The sequence below is a fragment of the Schistocerca serialis genome, chromosome 2, assembly GCF_023864345.2.
Source record: "Schistocerca serialis cubense isolate TAMUIC-IGC-003099 chromosome 2, iqSchSeri2.2, whole genome shotgun sequence".
Classification (NCBI taxonomy): Eukaryota; Metazoa; Arthropoda; class Insecta; order Orthoptera; family Acrididae; genus Schistocerca; species Schistocerca serialis.
The window spans coordinates 1,025,817,389-1,025,840,769 of NC_064639.1; the positions used below are offsets into that span (position 1 = coordinate 1,025,817,389).

Here is a 23,381-nt window from a genome sequence, read left to right on the forward strand (position 1 = left end):
AGTTGATTTGACAGAACATTATGCAAGACATCATTGTTACAGAATTTATAGATCAGGCAAGATAGTAATATTTCATGTAGAATTCATCAAGTTTGACACACACACACACACACACACATACACACACACACACACACACACACACACACAGTGTTCTCTTGTAACAGATATTCTATGTAATCATTCAAAATGTATTAATATGTGTCTTGTATAGATCATATATGTTGTGCTTTATTTTAGAAAGCCATATAGTTACATGCAGATTAAGTTTAAAATATGATCTACACCTAAACAGAAATGTGCTGTCTTTTGTTTCGTAGTAACACTATATACATTCAACAGCTTCATTTTCTTCCCTACACATCCCAGGTTAAGGGGAAGGATCAAGATAACAAATTGAATGCATCCCCTGTGGCAACAAAATTTAAGAAAAGGCATGAAATACATGAGAAAGAAAAGACAATAGAGGAATATGTAACAGAGAAAGATGGAGAACAAAAAAAGGAAGAGGTGGATGGTGATGAGGAGGATGAGGAGGAGGAGGAAGAAGAAGAAGAAGAAGAAGAAGAAGAAGAAGGTGATAACTCTGAAACATCTATTACCTCTGAATTGGTAAAGAAGGCAACAGATCCTGATGACCTTCAGCAGAAGTGAGTATCTGTGCATGCTTCAGCCCATCCAAGGTAAAACACTGTGAAATTCCAATTTTCTCAAGCAAGTCCAAAAAGTTACCCTTTCTCCTTTTGCTGAGTTATTTAGCCCTGCTATCTTCATTCTTTTGGTTAAATTGTGTGTGTGTGTGTGTGTGTGTGTGTGTGTGTGTGTGTGTGTGTGTGTCTGACAGACATATGCTACATTATTAACTCCATAAGATTTCGATTTTTATAGAAGACATTCCATAAAAGCATGTAAGCAATGAAAAACATCACTAATTGATACCTCTTATGTCACCTTTTCTTGTAAGGGGTTTCACAATGTCCTACTGTAATCTATCTGGAAAAATAGTCTGTACTAGTGATGCATTTATTGTTTCCATTTGGTGTAATGAATATCAGCTCTCTTTCAAAATGGATAAGTGCAAGGTAATACCCATAAATCAGAAAAATTGTGCAGGAGGGTCCTTATTAAATGATTAGCTGTAAGCTTCTGGAGTCATTCACAAAATTAAATTCCTAGAGGCAATACAGCAAACCAACGTGCACAATCAACAAGCACAGCAAACCAAAATGGTTCTTTGAAAAATGTTTTACTTGGCGGTGAAATGTGTCAACTATCTAAAAGAGCTTCTTTTGCAATTTTAAACCTCCAGTAAAGACATATACAAGCAGCCACTTGAATAGAGGTGAGATTAATACTAGCAATTAAAGCACTGCAGGCACTGTATAACATGTCTAATGACTCGCAATGCCAACACAGTACTCCAAAGTTCAGAGCACCAGATCACCATAGAAACAGCTGTCCAACATTGCTACTGGACACCTCACACCCCACAGGATGTCTGCACATTGCAGCACGTCAAAATGAGGTGTCGTATTCAGCCTGCACTGCTTGCTCAGTTCCATCATCCACATCAGTCTCTTGTGACTGCCACATGGAGAGCTACTGTGAGCACCAAAGTCTTCCACGCCACTTCGTGTCCCACTCACCAACCTCCAACTCTATTCAACCCCACCTCTCGTCCAGAGCACTGCTTAGAAGCCTTTTCCTTGCCACAGAGCATGTCTGCTCCAGCTTTCCGCCATCGATGTTGATGGGGTCAATTGCGCCCACAGAGAAATCGATAGGGATGCATCACCACTGACAGCATTCTGTTTAAAACTTGTCCGTCTTGATATATGGAACACAGCAGATCAAATTGAATTTGGGATTATGCCGCTCATTCACCTGGCACTTTACTATCGTGGACATCAAAGAGGCAATTATAGCAGCGGATCTCTTGGAACATTACCACCTCTTGCTGAATGTAGCCAACATTCGCCTGGTTGACAGCATTACTGGACTGATGGCTGCAGGATTTCATCACAATGCAACTGTGCACAGTGCTAAACTGGTGCAGGTGTGTGATGAGGAGTACACCTCTCTGCCAAGACAATGCCCTAATTATTACAAACCTCCAGGTGCACTTGAGAAAGCTCTACACAATAGGTGCATCACATAGAAACCACAGATGGTCTGCCAGTGTCTTCCAGGCCTAGGTGTTTGCACCAAATTACATGGCCATTGCTAAAGCTGAATTCAACACGATGCTTAGAGAAGGAATAATCCAACCAACAATTAGCCCTTGGTCATCTGCTCTATACCTCACTCCATATGGTGATTTTTATATGCTCAACTCTAGAACTGTGCCCAGTTTCTATCCTGTGCTCTTGTTGCTAGACTACAATTACACATTACATGGAGCAACAATATTCAGAATTTTGGACTGCGCCAAAGCTTACACGCAGATTCCTGTGATGCTGAAAGACATCTTGAAAATGGCAATTATTACTCTGTTTTTAATATGTGAAAGCTTTTTAATTTATTTTGGTCACAGAATGCTGTTCAAACCTGGCAAAGATTTATCGATGCTGTCCTGCAAGGCCTGCCGTTTTGGTTTGCATACCTCAATGACTTCCATGTGTTTTCAGCCAACAAGGAGCAACATCACCAGCTCCTTAACAAAGTATTCAGTCATTTGGAACAGTATGGTGTGATGTTAAACATGGCCAAGTGCATGTTTGGACAATCCGAATTCATATTCCTAGGCCACCAGATATCATCTGCAGGCTCCCTACCATTAACTGAGAAAGTCGAAGCCATCCTGCAGATTCCAAGGATGTCAACAATTAAGGAATTATGCTGGTTCCTGGGGATGTTGAACTTTTACTGCCACCATCTACCACCTGCAGGAACCATTAAGTATGGCACTCACCAGCCCAAAGGTCAGAGACAGCACCCCACTGCAGTGGACAGAGGCAGTGTGCTCGCTTCCAATGTCTCAAAGCAAAGTTTGCCAAATGCAGCACTGCTTGTACACCTCTAACTTGACGCACCCTTGATCTTAGTAATCATTTCAAGCCATCAGTGTGGCTTTGTAGCAGTTGTTGGATGGTTCACGGCAACCGCTTGCACACTTCCCATATAAATTGCCACTGTTACAGCAGAAGTGGAGTGCCTACAACTGTGGACTCCTGGCTGTGTATGAGACAGTTAAATGCTTCGGCTCACAGACAGAAGAGAGAGAATTTATGATCTACATGGATCACAAACCTCCTAATCTACACCTTCAAGCAGAATAGCAAAACTGCTCCCCTCCATCATACAATCCTCTTGAGTTTATAAGCCAATTTAGTACAGACATTTAACACATTTCTAGCATTAATAATGTAGTGGCTGACTCTATCAAGCATCAGCAATGTTTCAAGACCTATCGATTTTCTGGAACAGGCCCAGGCTCAGCAGGACAACCAAGTGCTCCGGACTTCCATCACCAATGTCACTTCAATGCTAAACTTACAACTTGTCAGCATTTCCGGCAAAGATGCCCAACAACATTGTGATGTTTTGCAAAGAAGATCATGCCCATTGCTGCCAGCCAGCAGACAGTCTCTGTAATTTGTCATCGGTGTATCTGATGGGTTTGGGATTCTGGATGTTTAGGAAGGATTCATCTAGATGGCCCATGAATAGGTTGGCATAGGATGGTGCTATGAGGTGCCCATAGCCGTACCCTGGATTTGTTTTTAGGTAATGCCTCCAAAGGATAAGTAATTTTGGGTGAGGCTATAATTGGTCATGGGGACTTGGAAGGAGGTTGTAGGTTTGGAAACTGTCAGGTGTTGGGAGGTGTAGTGTTCAATAGAGGTAAGACCATGGTCATAGGGATGTTAGTGTAAAGGAATCTGGTTCAGATTCATTGATGGCATCTTCATGATCTAGATCGATGGTGAGGACATTCTATCCACATTCCTCCAGAACCTCATTACCTTCTCTTCCATTCCTATGCAACACAACAAGCCACCTTTCACGATGTCAACCTCCACCTTAAAGGTGGCTACATCAGTATCTCCATCAAACCTACCAACCATTAGCAAAACCTCCATTTTGACAGCTGCCACACGTCCCATTTGAAGAAGTCCCTTCTACACAGCCTAACCACCCGTGGCTGCTGCTTACGTATTGATGAGCAGTCCCTCTTTAAATATGCTGAGCGTCTCACTGAGACCTTCACAAACTGTAGCTCTCCCCCTCCCCCCCCCCCCCCTCCGCCAACCTTGTACAAAAACAGATCTCCCGTGCTGTATCCCTCCATCTACATCTACATCCATACTTCGCAAGCCACCCGACGGTGTGTGGCGGAGGGTACTTTGAGTACCTCTATCGGTTCTCCCTTCTATTCCAGTCTTGTATTGTTCGTGGAAAGAAAGATTGTCGGTAAGCCTCTGTGTGGGCTCTAATCTCTCTGAGTTTATCCTTATGGTCTCTTTGCGAGATATACGTAGGAGGGGGCAATATACTGCTTGACTCCTTGGTGAAGGTATGTTCTCGAAACTTCAACAAAAGCCCGTACCAAGCTACTGAGCGTCTCTCTTGCAGAGTCTCCCACTGGAATTTATCCACTATCTCCATAATGCTTTCGCAATTACTAAATGATCCTATAACAAAGTGTGCTATCTCTTCTATCAACCCCATCTGGTACGGAACCCACACCGGTGAGCAGTATTCAAGCAGTGGGCGAACAAGTGTACTGTAACCTACTTCCTTTGTTTTCGAATTGCATTTCCTTAGGATTCTTCCAATGAATCTCAGTCTGGCATCTGCTTTACTGACTGTTAATTTTATATGGTCATTCCATTTTAAATCACTCCTAATGCCTACTCCCAGATAATTTATGGAATTAACTGCTGTCAGTTACTGACCTGCTATATTGTAGCTGAATGATAAAGGATCTTTCTTTCTATGTATTCGCAGCACATTACACTTGTCTACATTGAGATTCAATTGCCATTCCCTGCACCATGGGTCAATTCGTTGCAGATCCTCCAGCATTTCAGTACAATTTTCCATTGTTATAACCTCATGATATACTACAGCATCATTTGCAAAAAGCCTCAGTGAACTTCTGATGTTATCCAGAAGGTCATTCATATATATTGTGAATAGCAACGGTCCTACGACACTTCCCTGCGTAACACCTGAAATCAGAATAGTATCTCCTAAATTTTACAGGCATTTTGAGGACCTCAGAGTTGCTTTGTGTAGGTGAAGAATGTTTTGTGAATATAGTAATGCTAAAAAAGACAAGTAAGTGGTCCCTTTTTATGTGGGAGTTATAAATGGCTATTGATGTTTCCAATTTGCAATTGGCAGCCTGAAAACACCAACTATTTATTTTGTGTTCAACATTCAGACTACTAAAATAAGTTTTAAACTAAACCAGAAACAACAAAGCACAAAAATATACTTTATTACATTACAAACATGGAATTTTGTTGCAAATCTTTGGTGCTGTCTGTAAGTATGTGAATGTCATTAAGACACCCACCAGGAAAACCATACACATCACAACTTAAAATATGGTGCTCGGTGTGTTCCATTCCACATTCATACTTGGCATCTATGGTAAGTGCCCACTCCATCATTAATTGTCTGCATCACCCAGATCCAGTTTGCAGTCTGTTCACCGCAGTCCACTGCCCCTGTGGCAGGTCGAAGTCTGGCACTTGCGCTGTTAGGTCAGTCACCAGGCTGCTATTTTTCACGACTATCTGCTGCCATTTTTCTCTCCGTGTAGTCTTTGCATCCTTGGGTGTTACTTCATACATCATGAAGGGTTTTTGGGATTTGAGATGGTCGTTGGTGGGAATATTTTGTTGGATGGGTGTGTCTGATCGAGTCAGCTAACAGCTGAGCTGCTGCTCATCTTCAGATGTGTGGAGATTCAATATGTACTAGGACTGGAAACCAGGGAAAGGGGATTGATCATACTGTTCCTGAGATTATCCTTGTGTTTTCATGGAATTGGATGTCAACGTTTATTGTGTGGATGCTCCTGGCCCATCCCTTACTGAGGCACAGTAGTCACAAACACTGTACACAAGAACCAGTGCTGAAGGGCATAATGCCACTGCTGAACTGCCCCAAGTTGTTCTGCTTGCTTTCCTGTTACATTATTTTTTGTTTTCATTTTCTGGGCTTCTTCTTCCAAGTGGTACTTGTATGTTAGTATATGGTCCAGTTTTATTCCCAGGTATTTGGGGGTTCTCTCATGTCTAATGCTTGGCCCATTACATTTAGCTTTAGTTCTCTGTTTGCTTCCCTATTGTTTAGGTGCATCACGGTACTTACAGTTTTTGTTGGGCTGGAGATTAAATGCCACTCACTGTAGTATTTTGCAAGGGTTTTCATATCATGTTAACTAGTTCTCCTAATCTCTTGAAAAACATTGCTTGTGCAGCTACTGCAAAGTCATTGGCACATGCAAATACCTGTGAATTTAAAAATGGGATGTGAGATATATAAAGATTGAACAGAGCTGGTCCCAGTACTGATCCTTGTGGTGTTCCATTTTTCCGAACCTTGTGTTTGCTTATTCTCCCATTTAGTTCTATGTAAATTTCCATTCTCTTTAACATATTCATTAGCAGTTTCACAGTATTCTTGCACTTGAGAGCCTTCATTAATTTATAGATAAGATCTTGCATCCAGACTGGGTCATAAGCAGATGTGAGGTCAAGCAGCACCTCTCCAGTCTTCAAATTATTTTGAAAACCTTGCTCTACATATAGTAGGTTTTGAGCACTAGGACCTGGTCACAGCGGCTTCTGTTCTGTCTCAACCCTCCCTGTGTTGCTGGTAGTATCTGATCGATAATTGGTCCTGTTCTGCCCATTAATACTCTCTCAAACAGTTTACAGATAGTGCACAGCAGTGAAATTGGCGTGTAGTGTTTCGGGTGACCTCCAGTATTTCCAAGCTTTTGGATAGCAATGACTGTAGATTCCTTCCATATTTTTTGATCTTACAATTGTTTATCATGATTGTAAACAATTGTGTTAGCCATTTCACTCCATCCTCACCAATATTCTTCAAGAATTCGGGGAGCAATTGATCCACACCAGCTGCTTTCCAATTTTTGGTGCATTTTAGTGCATTTTCTATTTCTCTGCCTTATGTCACCGTATTCTCATCTTCACAGTTATTCATTGCTTCTTTCATGTTCTCCGCCATTATTTCCTTTTGTTTTGTAGTCACAGATATTTTTTAGGTCCGAAGTATGTTAGAACTAATATTGTTTGGAGTGACTTTGCCCATTCATCTGGGTTGGTGGGTGGCTTGTCCCAGCTTTCTTAGGAGTCGCCAACTTTTGTGGCTTGAGTTCTGTTATTCTATTTCAGTAGGGCTGTGCATTATTTAGTCCGGGAAGTAACTTATTTCTTATAGCATCATCGAGGTATGGACATTTGTGCTGATTTTAGTATCAGTTCACAAATCATATGTAGCTCTGCTGTTTTCCCAACAGTCTATGAAAACAGTTGCCAGTTGGCATCATCGAGGTATGGACATTTGTGCTGATTTTAGTATCAGTTCACAAATCATATGTAGTTCTGCTGTTTTCCCAGCAGTCTGTGAAAATAGTTGCCAGTTGGCTTTCCTGAGCTTTCACTTCTGAAGTGGTTTACTTCTTACAATGTGTAATTGTAGCCGTAGTTTTGAGTCTTGAGATGATTGCACATTTTGGGAATTGAGCTAAGACTTTTCTTGTGATTGGTTGAGCTATTGTGATTGGTTGAGCTATGCCGGATGTTGACTTTGTTATAAAGCACAGTTTGGGTGATGTTGTTGTGCCATAAGTCTTTGACGGGAAGGTTCATTTATCTTTGCCAGTGTATACTAAGTGGCAGTTGTTCAAGTCTGCACAGTCCATTAGTTTCAGGCCATCTTCGCTGCATGTTGCATAGGCCCATCTATCATGACGCGAGTTAAAGCCACCTATGTAGATGGTTGGTTTGTAGATAGCTATTCTATTTATTTTTACTCCAACTGCATGTTCATGTACTTGTGTTAGATTATCTGTCATATTTTCCAACCCATTTCTTACAAGTATGGCGATTCCAAATTTTTTGTGTTAATGCAATTAACTACAGTGAATCCATGTGCTTTCTGACTGTTAATATTTTGTAGGTATGTCTCGTGGAGAGCCAGTATGTCAACATCTTTGTCAGTAGCCAGTCTAGTGAGGATTTCTCCTTTGGGTCTGCTAAAACACTCGACATTAATCTGGGATGCCCACAGTTCATGTTTCAGATGAAAACTCAGCTGACAGGGGGCCTTCTTCCTTTTATCCCAAGTATTCTTCTTCTTGCTATTCTTACTACTCATCTGGTTATGCTACAAGGCAGCAATGCGTTTGGCCGTCGCGTTTGGGTGACAGTACATCAAGCTGACCTCCTCCGTGCTTGATCAGTCATCTCGCTTAATCCACTAGATGCCTACACACAGGATAGGCCACAGGAAAGCTGTCACCACCCACCCCAAAACACCAGCTAATAGCTTACATTACTGCAGTAACAAAAACATACACCTACAACATGTTAACTCTGCTATTGCTGCTAAAAATGAAAAGGGGGAAGTTGCTGTGGAAACATATGACTGGCTAAATCTCTTGAAGAATACTAACTCTAAAAAAGTGCCTCACATAACTAAATGTATCCACTTTGAATTGATTGGTAGCTACAAAGATAGTGCACATTGCAAAATAGACATTGATGGAAATGAATTTGTGCACCACATTTTTCATGAAGCAAGTGGATCTGTTGAGTTTCCTGGTGCAGTAATTATAAACAGGGATGACAAAACAATGAAAAGATTATCTTTTTAAAAACATCATGACCTATTGCAAAGAGGAATAAAAATATGTTGTATGTCCTGAAGTGGAAACAGAAACTGAACCAGAATCTCAAGTTAGTGAGAATGAGGATCCTGAGGAAGAATCTTACCAGCCAGATATTCCAGAAACAAACAGGAAGAGGCAAAAATAATGTTCATGAACGATCTTGAACCCCTTCAGACACAAGTATTTTAGAAGTAGAAAATCAACTCCTGTGGCCACTATAAAATATGCTCTATCAGTAATCAAAATTTTGTCAGAAAGATGACATAACACAAAGTAAAAATACCAGTACTTTGCCTCTCCTCCCAAAATAAATAAATAAATATTAAAAACAAACATTAAAAAAATCTGTGCTGGGTATGCTAATTTTTCTCACTTTGAGGCCAATTTATTTGGTTTTAAGTTTTTGTACACTACAGTGTGCTATAGGTCTGAAAGGTTTAACCACTTAATATGTTGTTATAATTTAAAAAACTGTGTACCATTTTATAAAAGACATTTTAAGGGTAATATATGCAGAATTTGTATCTTAAATATGTCAAATTAAACAATGACAATATAGTGAAACTTTAAAATACATTATCTCAATACACCTATTTTCCATCATCAATATTCAACCAGTTATAATTCAATCAAATTTAGGGTCAGAGGTTTTTTTTCAGATTATTCAGAATTTAATCCTGAATGTAAAAATTACAATAGCGCAAAATCCAAAATTTTCGACAAGAGGTCCTTTATTCAAAACACTTATGGAAATGCAGCTGGGTGATATCGTCAACAACTGCTGATATTTCGACCCTGCCTTTTCAAGCAAGCAAGCACAGTGCAAGCAAATTTAATACCTCGGTTTTCACAGAAACTTCATAAAGGTAACGTACGCACGCACACACACACACACACTGTAAACACTAGTGCCATCACAAACCAAAGTGACATTATAATCAACGGTGTGTCACCATAAACTCGGTCCCTCTGTTATTTGACAAGTGAGAAAACAGGATTCCATGCAGAATTTAAACAAAAACCAACGTCTGTTATATTCCGTAGGATGACCAGTGCCAAGACAATGTTCTGCAATGGCAGATTTGCTCAGCTGTTGTAAGCATGTGCGTTACTTATGCTCAATATGCCAGTCCTACACAGTCCTGATAGTCTGGCCAATATATGACATGCCACAACTGAAAAACAACCAGTTCTGTTTGAAATGCTCCCTGCGTGAGGCAAAAGGCTGTAGACTTTGTTGCCACCTCGGTATTATCGTTACTCACCTGGTGCACAGTTGGTCGAAAGGGCAGCACATGACTACTATGTCTTTCACTATAATCATTCTGATGAAAGGTGACTTCAAAATAGGCTGGGTCAGCTGACAAACTCGCAGGGTCTGAGTGACATGAGCCCTCTGAACCTAGGTATGAAGTACCTCTTCATGTTGAGCCAGGTGGTGACAACTGTCAGCCTGCAAATACAACATGCGATCCACCTTCCTTCTGACCAACACATCAAGGAAGGGAAGAAAGCTGTCCCTTTCCACCTTCATTGTAAAACAAATATTCAGGTGGATTAAATTCAGGTGTTCTAAAAAGTTATTCAAATTCTCACTACCACTTTTCGTCATTATGGTTATAGTGAAAAACAGGTCAGACATGCGTTGTGCTATGCAGTGGGTGAGTGATAATAATACCAAAGTAGCACCAAAGTCTATAGCCATCTTGCCTTACGCAGGGAACATTTCAAGCAGGACTGGTTGTATTTTGTGCAAATATAATGTGAAGTGTGTTTCTCGACCACCATCTAAGATCAGGGTCCTTTTAGGTTCCTTAAAGGATGATATTGGTTTCCGTAAGGTGAGTGTCTATTGTATTCCTTGCAGTTGTGGCTTGGCATATATTGGCCAGACTATTAGGACTGTGGCGGACTGGTATACTGAGCATAAGCAACACACATGCTTACATCAACCGAGCTAATCTGCCTTTGCAGAACATTGTCTCGGCACTGGTCATCCTATGGAATGTAACAACATCGAGATTCTGGCCTGCACTTCCAGCTGTTGGGATAGTGTTATTAAGGAAGATGGTGGAATTAAATTAGCAAGTAACTTTACAAATATAGATGGTGGTTTTTCTTTAGATTCTGCATGGAATCCTGCTCTTTCGCGTGTCAAAAAACAGAGCGACAGAGTTTATGCTACCTCACCCTTTGATTTTTTAATTTCAGTGTTGATAGTTTCTGACGTAATTGTTTTTGGTTGTTGATGGTGGCAGCATTTACATTGTGTGTGTGTGTGTGTGTGTGTGTGTGTGTGTGTGTGTGTGTGCGTGCGTGCGTGCGTGCGTGCGTGCATGCGTTTGTATTCTTTACAGAGTTTCTGTGAAAACTGATGTATTAAATTCTGTTGCACAGTCCATACTTGCTGCAATTTTGTCTTCAAAATATCAGCATTTGTTGAAGAAGTCACCTGGCTGCATTTCTGTAAGTTGTTTGAACATTGTTTGAACAGTGTATATGCTGGGAGACACTAAGGTCTCACAAGAGGTCCCTTTTCACTTTCTGGCTCACAATTCCATAAATGTGATAGTGGTTTCCAGTCTTTCTGGTACTTTGAAAACCCTGGGTAAATGTCATTAGACTTAATTATGTACGTATAATTACAGCAGACATTTAACTTTGTTTTGATGAATTGTAACATGATAGTGTTCTAACGAAGATGTGAAGCAATGAATATCAAATTAATGTAAGAAGACTGAAAGATTGTTTCAGTAGAGTCCTAAATGCATAGTTATGGTTGATAACAGATACAGTTTGTGGAACTCATTTTCATGTGCATTAAAAATTGCATAAAATTTTATTTGCTATTTGTAGCTGGTCTTTCCCTGTACCTGTCATGTGTATTGATTTTTTAATCTGACAAGAGCTCTTAATCTGAATGAAAACAGTTGATAATTTTTTTGCTACTTGCTTGATTGTAATGTAATTTTGTCATTTGCTAACACAGGAGAAAGTTTCATACTACAAGCAAACAATTGCAAGCTGACCTGCGTAAAGAACTGCAGCTAATTCTAGATCGTCGGCTACGGGAAATGGGTGTTGATCCAGACTGGTCTCATTTACCCCGAGCTTCTTTGCAGCACAAGATGACAACTCTGAAACATCATCAACATATTGCTGCTAAGGTATATCATTCTATAAGTATAGATTGACTTTTATGGGCCTCAACTTAAAAGATTCATTTTTGTTAAATACGAAAAGGAACAAAGGAAGTCATGAAGAAGTAACATCATACAGGCCCATTTAGGTTAATCTGCCTTGAAGAGGGAAACAGTAGTGAGCTTCACTACCATTTCCAGCTGTGGACTGTGACAGAGACATAAAAACATACAAATTTAAAAAAAATTTAAATATAAATATTGAGCACAAATAAATTTATATAAAATGTATTGACCATTATATTGTGAATGATTAGATGATGAATTGCTTCCATACTTCTTTATTCACTATAATCATCATCAAAAGCAACCAAATAATCAACTGCCCCCTGCATTAGATTTTTCTGTCGACTTGTATTTCTTCTGCATCGGACTAGTGACCACCAGTGGTACAAGCCATAGTGGGTGGCAACACCGAACTACACAGCTGTCAGAGTGTCCTTATGAACCATGCTTAAACTGATAGTATGATTTGCAACAAGGCATCATGGGAGTCACATCACTCTCTTATACATATGTCGAAATTAAAACTGGTCTTCCTCAAATGTTAGTTTGAGTACCACAGTTTGTTACTAGCCATGTAAGGTGGTGTACCCTTTCTTTCCTTTGACCTGAGATTTATAATTAATTAAATGCATCACTTAAGAAGTTTACCCCAGGGAAGGAGGTTGTGGTGAAGGTGATGGTACTGGTGGCACCGGCTGTGATGATGGCGGCAGCTGCAGCGGAGGCATGGCGGCGACACCACAGGAGCTGGGCGACTGCCATGGCCCCTGGCAACTGAAGGGGGCACCCACAACAGAGGGGACAGTTTTGAAAATGTCAGCAGCAGTAGTGGAGATGGCGAGGGCACTAATCACTATGTGGAAGACTCTTGGGCAGACGGAGGATGTGGGAGCAGCGGAGGCACACCTGGTATGCAGCCACCCTTGCGAGGTCATAGCTGGTTGACACGTCACGACACTCTCCGCTCAGCCATGTGGATGATGCCCAAACAGCTGTGCCAAACAAGAAACATCGTGGTGCCAGTGCTGATGGACAGTGGTAGCAGATGCAGCAGAGTCTGGGGCTGATGACTGTGCAACAACCCTGCTGAACACTTTTCACCAACAGGGGTGAACCTATAAGAACTGAGGAACCGATGAAGAGCTGCTTCTGGTGACACAACCAAAACGTATTTTTTGCTCCAAGTCTTAACACTTTGTCGTCCACATGTCTCAAACAAATTTATCTGCTGGCATCAGAAGATCTAATTCAGATTACTTGGCTTGTTGTCAGCCATTCTTGACATAATCAGGAGATGGAAATGTCGTGTGGCTAGGGCCTCCCCTCGGGTAGACCGTTCGCTTGGTGCAGGGCTTTCGATTTGACGCCACTTCGGCGACCTGCGCGTCGGTGGGGATGAAATGATGATGATTAAGACAACACAACACCCAGTCCCTGAGCGGAGAAAATCTCCAACCCAGCCGGGAATCGAACCCGGGCCCTTAGGATTGACAGTCTGTCACGCTGACCACTCAGCTACCGGGGCGGACATCAGGAGATTATAAATTGTTAAGTTTTACTAATCTCATCATTAGTTCTCATAAGTTCTCAATCCTGTTCCCCTACTTTCATGAAATTTCGAAGATATACATATGTAATCATGGGTGGCTGGAATTTGATAGTAGGAAAAGGAAGAGAAAGAGACGTAGTAGGTGAAAATGGAATGGGGGTACGAAATGAAAGAGGGAGCCACCTGGTAGAATTTTGCACAGAGCATAACTTAATCATAGCTAACACTTGGTTCAAGAATCATAAAATAAGGTTGTATACATGGAAGAGGCCTGGAGATATCGAAGGTTTCAGATAGATTATATAATGGTAAGACAGAGTTTTAGAAACCACATTTTAAATTCTAAGACATTTCCAGGGGCAGATGTGGACTCTGACCACAATCTATTGGTTATGAACTGTAGATTAAAACTGAAGAAACTGCAAAAAGGTGGGAGTTTAAAGAGATGGGACCTGGATAAACTGAAAGAACCGGAGGTTGTAGAGAGTTTCAGGGAGAACATTAGGGAACGATTGACAGGAATGGGGGAAAGAAATACAGCTTTGAAGGATGAAATAGTCAAGGCAGCAGAGGATCAAGGACGTAAAAAGATGAGGGCTAGTAGAAATCCTTGGGTAACAGAAGATATACTGAATTTAATTGATGAAAGGAGAAAATATAAAAATGCAGCAAATGAAGCAGGCAAAAAGGAATACAAATGTCTCGACAGGTAAGTGCAAAATGGCTAAGTGGGGGTGGCTAGAGGACTAATGTAAGGATGTAGAGGCATATATCACTAGGGGGTAAGATAGATACTGCCTACAGGAAAATTAAAGAGACTTTTGGAGAAAAGAGAACTACTTATATGAATATCAAGAGCTCAGATGGAAACCCAGTTCTAAGCAAAGAAGGGAAAGCAGAAAAATTGGAAGCAGTATATAGAGGGTCTGTACAAGGGTGATGTACTTGAGGACAATATTATGGAAATGGAAGAGGATGTAGGTGAAGATGAAATGCGAGATATGATACTGCATGAAGAATTTGACAGAGCACTGGAAGACCTAAGCCAAAACAAGGCCTCTCGAGTAGACAACATTTCATTAGAACTACTGATAGCCTTGGGAAAGCCAGCCCTGACAAAACTCTACCATATGGTGAGCAAGATGTACGAGACAGGCGAAATACCCTCAGACTTCAAGAAGAATATAATAATTACAATCCCAAAGAAAGCAGCTGTTGACAGATGTGAAAATTACCAAACTGTCAGTTTAATAAGCCACAGCTGCAAAATACTAGCACGAATTCTTTACAGATGAATGGAAAAACTGACAGAAGCTGACCTTGGGGAAGATCAGTTTGGATTCCGTAGAAATGTTGTAAAACGTGAGGCCCTGCTGACCCTACGACTTATCTTAAAAAAATAGATTAAGGAAAGGCAATCTTACGTTTCTAGCATTTGTAGACTTAGAGAAAGCTTTTGACAATGTTGACTGGAATACTCTCTTTCAAATTCTGAAGATGGCAGGGGTATAATATGGGAACAAAAGGCTATTTACAATTTGTACAGAAACCAGATGGCAGTTATAAGAGTCGAGGGGCATGAAAGGGAAGCAGTGGTCGGGAAGGGAGTGAGACAGGGTTGTAGCCTATCCCCGATGTTATTCAATCTTTATATTGAGCAAGCAGTAAAGGAAACAAAAGAAAAATTCTGAGTAGGAATTAAAATCCATGGAGAAGAAATAAAAACTTTGAGGTTCGCCGATGACATTGTAATTCTGTCAGAGACAGCAAAGGACTTGGAAGAGCAGCTGAACGGAATGAACAGTGTCTTGAAAGGAGGATATAAGATGAACACCAACAAAAGCAAAATGAGGATAATGGAATGTAATCGAATTAAATCAGGTGATGCTTAGGGTATTAGATTAGGAAATGAGACGCTTAAAGTAGTAAATGAGTTTCGCTATTTGGGGAGCAAAATAACTGATGATGGTCGAAGTAGAGAGGATAAAAAATGTAGACTGGCAATGACAAGGAAATCGTTTCTGAAGAAGAGAAATTTGTTAACACTGGGTATAGATTTAAGTGTCAGGAAGTCATTTCTGAAAGTATTTGTATGGAATGTAGCAATGTATGGAAGTGAAACGTGGACGATAAATAGTTTGGACAACAAGAGACTTGGACAGCAAGAGACTAGAAGCTTTCGAAATGTGGTACTACAGAAGAATGCTGAAGATTAGATGGGTAGATCACATAACTAATGAGGAGATACTGAATAGAATTAGGGAGAAGAGAAATTTGTGGCACAACTTGACTAGAAGAAGGGATTGGTTGGTAGGACATGTTCTGAGGCATCAAGGGATGACCAATTTAGTTTTGGAGGGCAGTGTGGAGGGTAAAAATCGTAGAGGGAGACCAAGAGATGAATACACTAAGCAGATTCAGAGGGATGTAGGCTGCAGTAGGTACTGGTAGATGAAGACGCTTGCACAGGGTAGAGTAGCTTGGAGAGCTGCATCAAACCAGTCTCTGGACTGAAGACCACCACCACCACCACCACAACAACAACATATATAAATAAATACAAAATTTGTTTCTTTCATATTTTTGTTGATTTCCATTGTCTTTGGTACTTAGTATTTTGTTTCGTATAATATGCAGCAAAAGTCTCCAAGATGTAATGCAACTCCACAAGACTTGCACATTAAGTTTGTTGTTCTTATTTTTTTGTATTTGGAACATAAATGGCAGTTTCTTTGTTTTCGTTTTGGAAATAAGTATTAGTTGGTGTTGGTTTATGTGGCTGGAAAGTCTGTCAACTGGATCATGATGAGACGTACACAATGTAGTGGCAACCTCAAAGTTTTGCTCAGATGCAGGTACATGGTGTTTTATCCACGAATCGGACACTTTTAATAAAAAATCATGAAATCGGAGAGACTCTTGTGTTGTGTATTGAAATACTGACATGTACAGAATGCATTAAATAATGAACAAGTAAAGAGTTACATGCAAACCTTTTTTGACCATTTTATAGTTTTTCTGTATATGGGGTAACAACTCAAATATTGGTTTGCCTGAACCACTCCTTCATGTATTTGTTGTAGTCAAATACACTTTCAGGTTTTTTTATTGTGTAATTGGTTTTTCTACATTTTATTTGAGTGTCAGTCAAAGTGGCATTATGTTTTGTAGAGGTCATTTGTATCATTTTAGTTTTCAAAGCTCTCCATACCCGTGGAAGTACTTCACCTTTCCATTGATGACAATCTGCACACACATTGACTTTTGTGCGCTTTAATTTTTTCGGAAATCTTGTATTTTTTCATATCGTTCCATAAATTCAAATTTTCTTTTCAAGTAACTTCTCTGCAAGTTCTACACTGTTATAATAATTATCCATGTAGAGGTGATGCCACTTTCGATAAGAAGGTGTCAATAATTCCACCACTGTTTTTGCTAAAGGCTGTCCAGCACCGGAATATATTTTCAATGAGGAGATGTACCCCATTCTCGAATCACACAGCATCCGAATGAGTATGCCATATTTTGTAATTTTTGACAGATTGTAAACTTTAAAATTTAATCGTCCACGCCACGGTAACATTCCTTCATCAGTGTTTTGACTTAGATTAAAAGTTCTTTAAACTTTTTGGAAAAATAATCAGTTACAAATTGCACTTTGAAAAGCCAGTCGGCATTATCCCGTTTATTGTTGTTGTTGGAAAAATGTTAAAAGTGATAATATTTGTCTGTATCGGATATGGGACATCGTTTTGCAAAATATCAGTGTGTCTATCAATGAATTCATTGACCAATAATCATCGATCCTTGCTTTTTTTACAGTTCCAATAAGGATAGCAAGCCCAAACCATTTTCTAAGTTCGGGTCCCGTAACATCAACAAATTTGACATTTTTTAAATCCAGTTTCCTTATATTGCAATTTTGACTGTAGTACTTGTTGGTTTCGTTGCTAATATATTCAGATAGATTGTTCCTAATGTATAATTCTACAATATCCTCTACACTCTATGTATCTTTGGGAAATATGTTTGGACCCGGAGATCCTTCAAATTCATTATTGGTCCTCGGTAAATCAAAGTCCGACCACTGTGTATTGTCTTCTTCGTCCAATTCATCCAAATCAGTTGCCAACCGTGGCGTTCACCAAATTCTTCTTCGATGTATTTCACTATCTTGTGATGATTTTGCTTCACTTTCATTTTTTCTGTATCCAGTCTTTTCTTCCCAATCGGCCAAGTCGTCCGGAACTTCAGACAAGATGCTCACGCATTCGTCGTAAATAATCATATCGTCTCTTTCGTCTGCCATGATGAAAGGCCACAAGTACTTATAGAAGCAAAAAACTTGATGACGTGTGTAACTTACTGTTACCTAAACAAAACACCAACAGAATGCAAAAGATACAAAAGTGTTGTCGCCGGCCACTGTGCAATACGTGTTCATGACACCACTGTGGTGTCGCCGGCCACTGAGCGATACTATGCACATGACACCACTGTGGTGTCACCAGCTCTTGACCTCTATTTTGCGCACGACACCTCTATGGTGTCACCGGCCACTGAGCAATACCATCCACACGACTCCACTGTGGTGTCGCCGGATGGCATAGTGTTAAATGTTCGCACTAGTCATTTTGCATCCCTGTTTGTTGAGGGCGGAAAGGAGGAACCATGGCATGACAAACACAATTTTTTTTTTTAATTTTTTTTTTTTTTTACAAAAAACTTCAAATTTGTGAAATATGAACTAGGAGCAATTGTCAGTAACTAGGATATATGGAAGGCCTTCTGGTGCAAATATTTATGAGAGTTGATTCCCGAGGCTGCTGTGGATCCAGCCACAGTGACAAAGAAGTACGAGGAGGCACCTGATAGTTGGCACACTGTGGGCAGGCTGCAACAACGTGAGCTATTTCCCCAACAATGCCTGATTTTGTAATGCAAAATAATTTCTCAAAGGATGACAAGCTTGACCCAAAGGTTTGTCCAGCCAGCATCAAAAAGATTTTGAACTTCCATGTCTAGGTGAAAACAAAGTAATTCCTCTTTATGAAACTCTGGATCCAGACCAATCAGGAATGTGATAAGACACCAGCATTTGTATGCCCATAATTAGTTGTACTTATCAGTTTTCTGTGGCTTCTTGATTCTGTTTCATTTCTGTTAACTGTTTCACATCTCTCATGTTTTGCACTAGCGCACTGCTCATGTGGAGAGGAGGTATTTCATCAAAACTGTTCCAAATGCATGTGGTATTTTTGCAACCCTTACTTCATGTGCAACATTGAAAGTGTAGACTGATGCATTATCTTCTGCTGGTCAGTGGTGGACTTCCTCCAATGTGAATCTGATGGTAAATTGAAGTTTGATAGCTTGCATTCCATTTTCAGGGTCTATAATTCTTCACTGTAATTCAGTTTGTTCACGTCACATAGCACCTGTCCACATTTGCTTTCATATATAATGCTGTTGGACAAAATCAGAACTGGAAAATCCAGGATGGAATAATGACAAAATTGTGAAAGCATTGCTACTCACCATATAGCAGAGACGTTAAATTGCAAACAGGCACAACAAGAAGACTACTAAACATGTAAAGTTGCATCTGCTATTTTTGGAAGGATCGGTTTGCCACTGTACGTATGTAGTAGTCTTTTTGTTGTGACTGTCTGCGATTCAACATCTCCGCTATATGGTGAGTAGCAGTCTTTTCATAACATTGTCATTATATACCCCTGTTAGTGTCACCTTCTAATAGTCATTCATTGTTTTTCTCTGATATATCTCACTGCCTCTAACATTTGTTTTGCATTTCAGATGCAAAAGCTGCAACTGAAAACATGAAGCTCAGTTAGTAAAGTAAAGCTGTGCTCACCGTAAAGGTTGATTTGAACACCACAGTGTTTTACTAGGAATGATTTTAATAATAATATGCATTACTTTCCTCTGACCTTTTGAAGTAACTTTCATGGCCAGTTATATTGTGAGCTATTGTTTAATACGTACTCTGAACTACAGTGCAACTTGGTTATCTTTTGTATTAACAAATCGTTATCAGATGTAAAACAAGTGATAAAGGTCAAAGAATCCTGCATTTATTGTCAGTTAGATCATTGGTATGTATTTATCAAGTTGTAGTCTAATTCACACAGATTATTCACATTTTCTGACATTTACTTCCAAACAAGTTACTGCTTTAATTACTGGTCTCTTTAAAAAATAAATAGTATTTGTTATAGCCAGCTTTAGAATAATCTAGCTTGCAAGTTACTGTCACACTCAGTAACAATCACAACGGGCATTGTCACACACATACCATTTAACTATTAACCCTCGAGGGGGTGCACTTACGTATAAAGTGCAGCAACCACAAATAACATTGTTTCTCACTGTTACATTGCTGTTTTACAATTTCAAACCTGCTTTTATTCCTTCATTATTGCTTCTTCTAAGACAGTGATAAGCTTGTTGTTCTACATCCAAGTGAGGAGCTGTAATATAAAATAAACAGCGAACCAGGTGAGAAAAAAATTCACGATCGTGGTAAGAAAATGACCCAGATTGTGAGCTAGTAGCACAAATCGCCAATTAATCAGTTACCTATCAGATAATTAGTAATGGAATAAATGTTTGGTGGAGGTCTGATGTAACTGGCCGGTTTAATGCTCCGATTGGGTCATTACTGTGCAAGAGACTGCAAGAGTGATATAATGGAAATTTGTTTTATTATTGTTTAGTTAAACTATGATATAGCTCAAACAATATAAGTTTATTTTACCATTATTTAATTAAATCAAGATTAAATTGTGATTTTGCTCGTACATGTTTACTTTGGTAACATAAAGACAGCTACCCTTTACATGTGTACAAAGCACACCATGCGCCCACTCAGATTATGAAAACCAGTGCACCCGCTAAATGGTTAATGATCATTCAAACAGATTCTGCTTTTATATTTTATGTTTCATTTGCTGAACACACTTCCTCATTGCATTCACCTTTCATAAATAATATTTGTGTTTCGTGCACCAACTCCTACACATTGACACATGTGTACAGTTTTGGTCTCTCCCTTATGCACGTCAGGGAACTGTCAACTCACCCATGACTGTGCTGACCAGCTTAATAATGCCTTAAACCAAGTAAGCAAGCAAGCATCAGTGCTGCCCAGTATCTCAAATGTACAACAACCCATAACCAAAAAGTGTTACAGTCAGAGACTCTGTTAGTCATGGCAACATATACACTTCTGAGTCAAAATGTTATGACCACTTGTATGTTGGTCAGCTTTCTTGGAATGCAACCCAGCTGTGTTTTTATGTAGCGTAGAGTCAATAAATCCATGGTAGATTTCCAGAGGTATGTGGCACCAGATGTCTACACACAAATTATGCATATCGTGTAAATTACAGGCTGATTGTTTGTGGGTGTGGAGCTGGTGCATGATAACATCCCAGATGTTTTCCATAGGGTTCATATCAGGTAAATTTGGTGGCAAAGGCATAGTATGAATACACAGCATGCTCCTCAATCCACTGTAGTACGATTCTGGCCTTGTGACGTTGATATTTACCTGCTATAAGATACCTTTGCTGTTGAGAAAAACATATAGCATGAAGGTATGCAGGCAGTCTACAGTAATGCTCTTATGATCCACAGCTGTCGTGGTGACTTTGATTACTACCACAGACTGCATGGAAGACCAGGTTCATGTTCCAGTAGCATAATATTGCCCCCACTAACCTGTGTCAATGACAATGTGCAAGAGTCGAGCAGCCATTCGCCTGGATGACAGCATATCCAGACTCAGACATTGACCTGATGTAATAGAAAACATGATTTATTGACCTGGCAACACATTTCCATTGATACATGGTCTAATCTCATTGATACTGTGTGTGCTGCAATTGTAATTGACAATGTCGGATCAACATGGGGTCCCATAGTGGTTGACTGCTGCGTAGTTTAACACTGTGCACTGAACAGTGTGCTAAGGAACACTTGCTTCAGTACCAACATTATACTCTGTCTTCTGATCTGCCACATATCACTGTCTACCCTGCTTTACAAAGTCGGCAAGCCTCCGAATTCTACAGTCTGTGATGAGGTAATGACAACCAACACCTGGTTTCTATTTGTGATTTCACCATGCTTCCACCAGTTTCCACAGATGCTCACAACCACAGCACATGAGCAGCCAGCCAGGTATGACATTTCTGAAATGCTCATTCCCAGACACTGGACCACAATAATCAGCCACTTGTCAAAGTTGCTATGTTGGGTGACTTCCCCATGTGTGGTCCGTATCATCACTAGAATGATTCCCCGTTTCTCTCTGCTCCACTTGTAGACTTTTCTTACTGCTTTACATAGTCACAACTCCACCAGGTGACATTCAGTCTTGTGGTGGGCAGTGGTCATAATGTTTTGGCTCATCACTTTAGAATTAAATGTGATAAATTGGACAACATACAGCAGTGCTGCACAAAGTTTGTTACTAGTCATATCCTGAAGATGGCAAATACGAAACTTGTCAAAACATTGTTACACATCAAACAAGATATTCAACTGATTGAAGAATTCATCAGACTACAGAGTTCATTAGTAAAGTTGATCTACTAAATACAGTAATAGAAGGAAAACATTACCTGCTGATAAGGACAGGATATTGGGGATGATTGTTACTTCTAATATTAGAAGACTACTGCTACAGAAGTGACAGAGGAATGTATGTGTTTTTGAGTAAATGATTTGATGGGAGTTGCATGAAGAAAATATTCACAATAGGGTTTTTCTTGTCAGCTCACTAGTAAAACATAAATAAAAGAGGAGCATAAAACTCTGTTGCCAAACAATGGAAACATTTTGTTTGAATCTGCTGTGACAGTGCCACAAGATTCGTGGTAGAGAAGCTGCTGTCTAAACTCTTGTAAATCAAAGTAATACAAAGTAGAGACATTAATAGTACAAGGAGTACTAAAATTGGGTCATGTAGTTACACTGGGAGGAAGATTTACTTGTAGTACATATCAAATGAATTTTAACATACCATCTTCATTCTCGTAACCCGACATGCTTTGCAAAATTTGAATCCCAAAATTAGATTGAATGTGATGTAGGATTTTAGGTCTGCCATCTTTGGCATGGGAGTAGATATATGCAGAGTTGGGGTGGAGACAAAGGTCAGGCTGAGATGTTTTAGGTCTCTGTGGTGAGAGACAGTACAAAATGACTTAGATGTCAGGCCAGTGAGGTAGATATGGTGTTGATATGGAACTGAGACTCTGCGTTGGCTTCTGGTCTGCTTTTAATTGTTCTTCACATGTTTCTTTTATTTGTTCTTCACAAGTTTACACAGTTATGCCGAAAACACACACACTGGTTTATTACTTGAATCTGGGATCCACTTAACATAAGTATAAAAGATGGACGAGGCTTGTATCTTCAAGCTATTAATAGATGATTCATCCAATTACCAGACCAAATTGCCACAGTGGCCTGACACTGTATAATGATTAGGGTACCCAAAGTAACATCTAAATATGGTATTTAAATCATGAATCGTGAAAGAAGCCAGTTACTGTTGCTATAATTGGCCTTACAAATGGCTCGTGACTGAGTCACCTATTGTGTCCAGTTTGCAATCAGTGATCATAACATTGGGAGTTGTTGAATGCATATAGTCACATACCGAACTGGTGAAAGTGACTGGTTTTGTCTCTTGGTGCTGTAAGTCTCAACCAAAGCCACA

The 23,381-nt window shown here is 39.9% G+C and overlaps 1 protein-coding gene across 2 annotated transcripts in view; it reads left to right on the forward strand.

Annotated features, from left to right (window-relative positions):
• Nucleotides 1-23,381, forward strand: part of LOC126458436 (cilium assembly protein DZIP1-like) — a 289,883-nt gene that overhangs the window by 126,792 nt on the left and 139,710 nt on the right. For both annotated transcript variants that reach the window (XM_050095490.1, XM_050095491.1), the window contains exons 9-10: nucleotides 370-650; nucleotides 11,865-12,042. In XM_050095490.1, the coding sequence (XP_049951447.1) occupies nucleotides 370-650; nucleotides 11,865-12,042 (459 nt within the window). The remainder of the gene's footprint in view (nucleotides 1-369; nucleotides 651-11,864; nucleotides 12,043-23,381) is intronic.